This window comes from Durio zibethinus, chromosome 19 (assembly GCF_047325235.1).
Source record: "Durio zibethinus cultivar Kanyao isolate XHJ-2024 chromosome 19, ASM4732523v1, whole genome shotgun sequence".
Classification (NCBI taxonomy): Eukaryota; Viridiplantae; Streptophyta; class Magnoliopsida; order Malvales; family Malvaceae; genus Durio; species Durio zibethinus.
The window spans coordinates 24213335-24222928 of record NC_143180.1 but is presented as its reverse complement, the minus strand read 5'-3'; the positions used below and the strand labels follow the sequence as shown (position 1 = coordinate 24222928).

The 9594-nt window shown below is 29.8% G+C and overlaps 1 protein-coding gene and 1 pseudogene across 2 annotated transcripts; one reads left to right on the top strand and one right to left on the bottom strand.

The window, feature by feature from the left end:
* Window positions 1-1069: 1069 nt before the first annotated feature.
* On the bottom strand, window positions 1070-6373 carry LOC111309667 (sororin-like protein; annotated as a pseudogene). Its single transcript, XR_016330488.1, has 4 exons — window positions 5612-6373; window positions 4785-4901; window positions 3743-3806; window positions 1070-2312 (listed from the first exon to the last, which is right to left on the bottom strand). The product of XR_016330488.1 is annotated as a sororin-like protein (transcript).
* Window positions 6374-6705: 332 nt separating this feature from the next.
* LOC111309666 (uncharacterized) lies at window positions 6706-7420 on the top strand. Its single transcript, XM_022908664.2, has 3 exons — window positions 6706-6839; window positions 6917-7010; window positions 7094-7420. Exons 1-3 carry the CDS (start codon window positions 6791-6793, stop codon window positions 7197-7199), a joined length of 249 nt encoding a protein of 82 aa, XP_022764399.2. The 5' UTR covers window positions 6706-6790; the 3' UTR covers window positions 7200-7420.
* Window positions 7421-9594: the final 2174 nt, after the last annotated feature.

Genomic DNA, 9594 nt, shown 5'->3' with positions numbered 1-9594 from the left:
CAAAAAATATTAACATTTTAAAAAACTATATTGATATTAGAGAATTTTTAAAATTATTTTTTTAATTTTCCTTTAAACAAATGTAATTATTTCATTTTTATATATCAATGAAATATTCTTTTATATTTATTTATATGGTATGCACATGTAATATGCTTATAAGTTCATTAAATATATTAGGAAATAGTTTATTTCATCCTATTATTTTATAATTTAAAGAAAAAATTTTAACATAAAAATATATATACTTGATTATATAAAATAAAATAATATAATATATTTGAAACATTTACTTATTTGTAGTAATTATTATTTTATAAGTATTTTTTTATTTTTTATTTTGCTGTAAATGTAATATCTATTTTTTATAGTTTTGTTATCACTTTTGGTTTGAGTATTTCAATTTTACTTTTTTTTTTTTTTAAATTACAATGAATGGTAACGAGTAATCAAGGCAAAAGGAAAGTAGGGAAATTATTAAGGGAACATTTGGGAAACAATGGGGAAAGAGAGGGACCAATAACCTTAATCCACCTATGAATTATGAACCGTGTACTTTGAATAAAGCAAGATTGACTGGAAAAAGCAACCATGAAATTTCTGTCCATAATTTTAATGATAGGAAGAATTATGAGATTAGTAGTGAGTTAAAGGGTGTTTTTGGTGCATAAATTATAATAAAATAAGATAAAATCATATTATGAATAATATTAAGTTAAATAATATTATTTTATCTTATATTTTATGTGTGAAAATATTAAGATATGATAATTTTATTTATTGATCAAAATTATTTTTTTTAAGTTTATATAATTTAAATAATTAATATAATTTTTAAAAATATAATAAAACATTTAAGTTTCATATATTAAAAATGATCTTTTTTCACTTTGAGAAAATTAAAATATTTTATGTCTAAAATGATTAAATTTTTTTACAATTCTATTATATATATATATATATATATATATCAAATATAATATAAGATAATTATCATTCTCTCTTATACGTGATTCTATGTATTAAACATGAGCTAGAGAAATTGTCATCACATAGATGTACCGAAGAAAATAGTCCTAGATCTTCTTTATATTAACATGCATGATGGATTGATACTCCGTTCTATCGTTGGTGATGATGGTGAGCTGCACAAACTGAATTGAAGCTTCTAAACCTGTTCTTGGTGACGGTTTAATTGCAGCTACACCAAAATGATCAAGGTTTTGGTCTACTTTTGATATTTCAGCTAGCTGAAGTAATGTTGTTGGCAGTTTGTTTGATGCTTTAATTGCTGATGATTTACCCATTGAGCCTTTTTTTTCAACCTGATTCTTCAGTCGAAAACATGAATATGTGCCACCTACCAATTGAATTTGGTTTGTCTACTCAGCCTGGAACTTAGCATGATCCTTTCATTGGCAATAGTTATTACATTGAAAATCTATATGATATACAAACCTATAGTTTAACTTGACTGATTTATGCCGCTATTCTTACGAAGAGACATTTTGTAGATTTAATATTTAAATCCCAAACATCTACAATCCGTTCTCATGTTTTAGGCCACTGCGACATCTTTCTATCAAAAAAATCTATACGATATACCAATTAGAAGACTACTTTTATCTATAACAGGTAGCATTTTTGACCTATTGAAAAGAAATGGATAAACCAGACTCATTTAGCCCCAACATGGGGTAAAAAGTTTCTTTCAGTAGGCTCCATCACCCCAACCAAAACGAGTCCGATTCAAGCCTTTCCAATAAGGCTAAAGGCAAAAGGGTTCAAGCGTGGTCGATTGGTACAACAGGATTGCTGCACAGCCCTGCAATATTGGTACTACAACAGCGAAGACTTGGATGGTGTCCAACATTTTGTTCACCACACAGATTTGACAAGCAGTTCCTCAATAACGACATGATATCAATAATTCACAACTGCAAAGGAATCAAGCCCATGTGTTGATAACAATACTGTAAACTAGACTATCATGGTGATAACTACAAGTGGTTACACTAGACTATGATGGGGAAGACTCTCAAGTATCTGATATAGCTAGGTAAGGTGGTTATTACGCCAAAATTTGTCGTAACTATACAAAGAATATTACAGGGTTAGAACACCTTAATTGCATTATTCTAAATCATTCAGTTGTATACTATTTTCATCTATTCCAACTCATCAGCTGATGCCACCTCCTCTTCCGGTTCAAATGCATCAATCTCCACAAAATAAGCTTTCTGCTTGTCAATGAAATCTTGGGACAAGTCATGCTTGGGAGCATTTACCTCAGCCCTCTCTCTGCATTGCTTCTGTGATGACATCATAAACCAATAAGCTCAGCTTAATACATATTAATAACATTATCTTCAAGGATGCACACACTCATGGAAGAAAAAGCTTCAAAGAGACAAAAGCATGCTACGATTTAATGCAAAAGCAAACAGCAACATATAATAATTAATACAAATAATATAACTAAAGCAAAAAAGCAATTTGCAGAGAGAAAAGTGGAATGATATCACTGTTTTGCTTCCCAAAAGCATGCTTCATCAAGTTTTTATGTTAAATTCCACCATATAGCTGTGTGCAAAAAGCAAGACAGATGTAAAAATTTGGTAGAGTACTGGCCCAATGCCAGCAGAAAACGGATGACAAGTTCATATGGTACAGACTTACAAATATTACTGACATGTTAATGCTTCAACAACAGACAGAATATAGTCATTTTGGGGTGAAATTGATTCCATGAATTGAAAACGGGAATACTCCATTGGTGCAGCAATTTTCTGTACCACAACCACCACCAACACCCCCTCTTTCCCTCTTCTTCTTTCTTCATTTCCACCCCTACAGATAGGGGTGTAAACTAATAAAAAGTTAGACAAATAGTTTGTGAACAAAAGTTTGACAACTGGTTTGTGAACAAACTCGATTTTCATTTGTTTATGTTTATTTATTAAGCTTAATAAATGATCACAAACAATATTTTGGGGTTTGTTAATTAAATGAACAGATCATAAACATAGTAAAATTTGTTCATGTTCGACTCTTTTATAATGTGGAAGTATAAACAAAGAGAACAGTCGACGAACAATTCGTGAACAGGCTCAGTTTCTATTTGTTTATATTCATTTATTAAGCTTAACAAACGATCACTGACAAGGATTCAAGGTTCATTAATTAAATGAACAAATAACAAACATAGCAAAGTTCATTCATGTTTGGTCATTTATACCCCTACCTACAAGAGTAAAAACTTAGGCTCTATTTGGTTGGTGCTTTTGCTCTTTACTTTTTGCTATTTGTCCATTGTTTTTGTTTCATTTTTAATTTTTGGCTTTTCACTTTATATTGAAAATAAAAGGAAAAAAAACGAAGGCACCAATCAAATGGAGCCTTAACAAGTTAAAAGGAAAAGAACAATCATTTAAAGTAGTCATTGCCACTTGCCAGTAACTTAGAGTTAGTAGCCGTTCACTAACCAAGTCTCAAAAATTCTAAAGCTTGAAACCAATAGTAGCAATCGTGACAAGGGAAAGCAGTGTACACATATGCATCATTCATCAACACTTTTGATCAAATTGAAGGGTTTTATATACAAAATCTGAAAGATTTTAAAGCTAGAGACTTCTAAAAAATGTTTTAATGAAGGCCAAAAATTCCCAAATCAAATATCAATATCACGATTATCTATTCAATACAAATTAAATTAAGAAACTAGGAGAACTTTTAAACAAACCTTTTTAAGTGGCATTGGGCATGATTTGGAGAGACTAATATCAGCGTCTCCATCTTTGCTTTTCCTATATTAAAGAAAAGGAGAAACAGCATTAGTAAAGGACGTAAACAAGGGAAAATATTCAATGGAAGATCATCATAATGACCAAACATTAAGCAACAGAGATCTTCTGAATTAATGAAAAGGAGAACAAGCATTGTGGTGAATAATGAAAACAGAAAGTATGAATAAAAAAAAGAGAGTAAAGAAAATTAAATATCTGAGTATACAAGACCATAATTTCCAATAGCTAAATATGGCATACTATCACAGAATACAATAATTTAAAGATCTTAAACTTTGACGTCCCAAGCTTTTTGTTCAAAATGATTTTCTGACTGTTCAAAGAAAACTGGGCTTAGAAAATATGATGACTTTAATTGGAAACAAATGTTAAAAAAATGAGGAAAACACAGGCATCTAAAGCAAAACTGTTTCAAGGCGACACAACAGACTTTCAGTCTCATAAACCACCATCTCTTGAAAGACTTAATTATGAAAGGAAACGGAAGATATATGAATGAGATTGGATATAGAACGTATCAAAAACGGAAGATAAATGGTGAAAATTAAATTATTTAAATCAATTTAACAATTATATTAGGCCTTTTTCTTTCTACTTTCTAATATCCAATATGGTCAAGGTATCAAAAGCCCAAAAATTTGGTACACTTGATTGACCAAACTTTTGGAGTCCTCATCTTAGAATTGTTGCCCAAAACCTAACCACCTACAGAGTTGAGAGTGAACGCTGAAGAACACTTCCATCCTTTATTGAATGGTATATGGCTAGTGGCTATTTACAATAATAAAAATACCATTTGTCGGCATAAATGACTACCATACCATGACATTGATAATTAATCCACTTATTCTTTTAATTACGCTTATCGAACACATTTTAAGTATCCTTTGCCTTCTAGAGTCATCAAAGACTAATTGTTATCCAAGGATCAAGTACCAAACCAGCAAGAAATGCACAAACTGATTAAAAGAAAACTACCTTAAGTCTGGAATCCTTGTTTCAAGAGAGTAACTCAAAGGCTCCAGCATTTCCTTCCCTTTACTCTTCCTTTTTTCGGCAGTATATCTCCTTTGTAAACTGTAGAAGGCTCAGAACCTACACAAGCACCAATACTTAAAATCAAAACCATAATCTACAATTCATTACACGCAAAAATACATGCATAATCCAGAAAACTAAGGCCAAAAAAGTGGTTGAGAAAACATAGATAGCCAACTTCCACATAATTTCCACACCATAGAGTGTATTTGAACTAAAGTTTCTAAAACAAAACGAGTAGCTCCATAGCTGAAAACAGTAACTGAATTCGGACACTATCTGAAAACAGTAACTGAATTCGGACACTATCTACAATCTAGATTACTATATATAATCAATGCTATGTAGCTTGCATTGAAAATGAAGTAAACGAATCATTCAGCAAAACTACTAGAAACTAAGTTAATAAAATCAACATTAATTCAAATTCATATAATTATAACAGAAGCAATTCTATATAGCTTAAACGGAGCATAAAGTTAAAAACCACTAAGCTCTACTGCAGAATAAATGTTAATTAATTCATAAAAAACAAAATTCACCAGCACAATTTTAATAAAAACCCTTAAAGCTCTATTGTTGCAAAATGTTAATCAATCCATTAATATTAAAACAACAAACTAACATTCGCCAGAAACCACAAAAAAGAAACCCAAATTCAAGAAGTAAAAACCCTAGAGGCTAGACAACCCAAAACCACAAAACCAAAACCCTGTTAAGAAATCCAATCAAAACCAAGAAAAAAATCGAAAAACCATCAAAATTACCCGAAACAAAAGGCGTTTTCGGCGGCGGAGACAGGGCGGAGCTAGGGTTTGCCTTGTTACTTGAACCCTTTTCCTTCTCCTTCTTCTTCTTATTCTTGCCATAGTTAATATTATCATGGTGTTGGACTCAGTTCCAGTAAACTTGGAGTTATAATTAAGGTTTGAATCGGGGTTGTCGTTGAGAAGGTATTCAAGAGGCAAAGAGAGTGAAGATTTGGTTTGGGGTTTGATTAAAGAAGAAGAAGAGGATTGTGAAGAAGGAAGAGATGATGGGATTGTATTGCTGAGATCAATGAAGGGTTTCCTTTCGCTGGCTTTTCTTCTTGATTTCGTTGCGTCCATTTTTCTGCTATTTTTCTGAGAATTCTTCAGGTTCAGTTCTCCCGTAGAGTGCAATGATGTAGCTGATTTCGAGTTGGCGGGAACACTCTGTTTCTTTCTTTGGTTACACACTTTTATTGGGCCATGAAAATGATGGAGGGATCAGGAAATGGATGGAATTGGTTGGGGCAGCCAAGGATTCAGCGAATGGGCTACAAAATAGTCATTTTGTTGGGTTGGAAAATTGAGTTTTATAAATTTCGTATAAATTGGGCCCTATGCTAAAGTTGAACTTCCCTAACTAAAATATCTACTATCCTCAGTTTATAATTTCTTTAAGAACAGTGCAGTGACAAATTTTCTATATAATTTTGCATCTGGTTTGTTTCAAAACCTCATTGACTTTCCTCTCTTAGCATAGTGGTTAAGAGACGGGTTAAAAGTTACGTAGGCGTAATTTAAGCATCTTTTTTTTTTAACAATAAATAGTTTATAAACATATGAAGTGTTAATAAATATCTAGTTCGGCTCATGCACACAATTATCAAATTAAAGTTAGAAAATCTGCAATTAGCTCCTAGATTTATATTGTTGAAATGCAAATGGCCCACAGCATCTAAGCACATGTCAAAAGAATTGGGAGTCTGAAATAATACCAACAAAACCGGCCAGGTGAAAGCCTCCAGTTTAACCTTATACAATGTTCCGAGAAAAGTGAAAACTCGAAATCCAGGGGCCACCACCTAACACGCATAAAAAATGCATATATCTAAATATCATCTCTTACGTATCTATAAATTACCTTCCCTCCCTTTGCTTCCCCCAACTCAGTCTCGTTTTCTAACTATTACTTCAGAGATGGAGGCAATTCAGTCTTGGATCTCGGAGCATAAACTCACCAGCATTGGTCAGTTTTATTCTTTTTCTTTCATATTTTTGTGTCTCTTCACATTTCTTGATGTGGTGCAATATTAAGTGTTACAGGAGCAACCTGGGCATCAGCAATAGGTGCATCACTGGCATATAACACTCGCGCAAGAACTCCTCTTAAGCCAAGTCTGAGGCTTATTCATGCCAGGTAGCATCTCAGATTCCGTAGTTTTATCAGTAAATTTGTGTCAAATACTAATGATGATGAGATGTACTGTGTTGATTTGATAGGATGCACGCACAAGCCCTAACACTGGCGGTGCTGTCTGGTGCGGCAGCTTACCATTACTATGAAAAGAGTGGCAGCAGCAAGCATGAGAAGGTCGGCAATGCCTAAAACAGATTCATACTATATATATTATGTAACAATGAAATCTTGATTATTAAATAATGGTTTGACGATGACGAAAATGCATGGTGGAATTAATTATGTAGCAGAGATGTAGATGCATGTTTTTTTCAATGGATGCCAAGAACTGAAGAAAATTATTGTAAATGAAGGCAGTTTGATGAGAGTAAAAATGGGAGAAATCAAATAATGAATGCTTTATTTATTTATTTTTTTTTCATAAACGAATGATGAATGCAATGAAATAACAGCAGCTTCCTCCCGCAAACAATAAAGTGACTGGCATGGATAATTTTACCTGTATAAGAAACCCCTTCAGCAGCCCTTCCCCTTAATTTTTGTAGCGCCAAATGCTAGAGGCAATCACTGATACAGCCGCTTAAGAACACTCGCTTTTTTGGAAAGTCACGTCCTGCCATTTTTCAAACTTGGAACCGGCTACCGGATGTCCATAGAATTATAGAGGCTAGTTCACCTTTTGTCTTTTAGTTTGTTACCCTTTTAGTTTTTTAGTTATGGTGATCCGAATAATTAAAGAGTTTAACTTCTTTTAAATAAAATTTTAATTTTGAATTTTATGAATAAAAAAATAAATATAGAAAGAGTTTACACTTTTATATAATTTAATTTAATTTAATTTTAAATTAATTAAAATTAAAATTAAAATATATATAATTTGATTCAAATTCTTTTTATTTTTTATTATTCGATTCGAAATTTGATCCAAACTTAATATATATATTTAATATTTAAATTTGATTCAAATCCAATAAAAAAAATTAATCTGAATTAAATCGAATATTACGATTTTGAATTAATTTTTTATTTTTTAATTTTTTTTTCACTCCTAATAGCATTTGCCGCTAATAATGCTCCTAAGTCATGTTTGGATTACAGGAAAGTTAGGAAAAAGAAAGGAGAGGAAAAGAAACAAAAGGAACCGGAGGGAATATTTTGCTTTGTTTGTATATAACATAAATTAAAAGAAAAGAAAAGAAGAATGCTTAACTCCTTTGGTTTCTTTTAAATTCTTTCATTTTTTTTAATTACCTCAAATTAGAAAAAAAGGAAAGAAAATATAAAATATAAAATATTTAAAATATAAAATAATTATTAGATCTGTATTAATTTCAACAAATTTTAAAATGTATTATTTTAAACTTTAAAACTAAATTAAAAATATAAAATATCATTTATCAATGAATAGATTGTCTTCAATTTTTTTTTATTTATTAATATTTCATAAATTTTATTGATTTGATTATTTTTATAAAAAAAAAAGTTGACGTATCACATGTCTTGTCGCATAGTTTAATTTGAAATTATCGATAAAGCAACAAAAAGAGCAGTGCTTTGCTTTGAAAGGTTTCCACTTTTCCTTGCCGACCATAAAGAAAAAGGAGAAAAAGGTTTTCACTTTTCCTTTATGCATTTTGGACGGTGAGTGGCCAAATATGCTGACGTCAATGACAATTGTAACGCATTGCCAAAAAAATAAATAAATAAACGCGTTGCCACAAATACTAGAATAATGCTTTTTATAAAAAGTAAATACTATTCATGATTCTTAAATTTTGAATTAAATTTTATTTTAGTTTTTAAATTTTAAAAAACTTTAATTAAGTCTTCGATTGTTTAATATATATCAATGTAATTTCTTCATTATAAAATCATTTAAATTGATGATAAATATCAATTGATATCATGTGATGATATTAATTAATATTTTACATGACAAATGAGATATCAAAATAAAATTTTTTCAAAATTTAAAGATTAAAGATAAAATTATCTCAAGATTTTATATATTTATATATATTTTGTAAAATATTAAATTTAAAATTATATATTTATATTTTTTATTGTAATATAATTTATTAGTTATATTTTTGTTTTTACTAGAAAATAATTTTTTTTAAATTAAAATAAGTTAAAATTATTAAACTAATAGTAATTCATACAAACTAAATCTTTTTACTGATAATTGAACCAAAGAAAGAACTTTAATTTAATTAATTTCTTTTTATCACTATCAATATGTTTTTTATTCAAAACCTGATCACAAATTTTTAAATTATTTAAAAATATTAGATTTCTGCGCATACCAATTTTATCTCTTAAATTAAAAGAAATTCAAATTCGTAATTTTCTTTTATGGTTAAAGGATAAAAATTTTTAGAAATAAACAAATAAGAATGATTGTTGTCTTTATTTTCAGTCATTTTTTGATGTCTCACAATAAATTTATCAAAATTCTTTTTATTAATATAGTTTTTTTTTGGTATTTTTGATTAATTTAATGCTTATTTTTATGAACCAATGAAATACTTATAGTTTGATATAGAATAAATGGTTTATCATTTTATATAGACACGCGTATTAT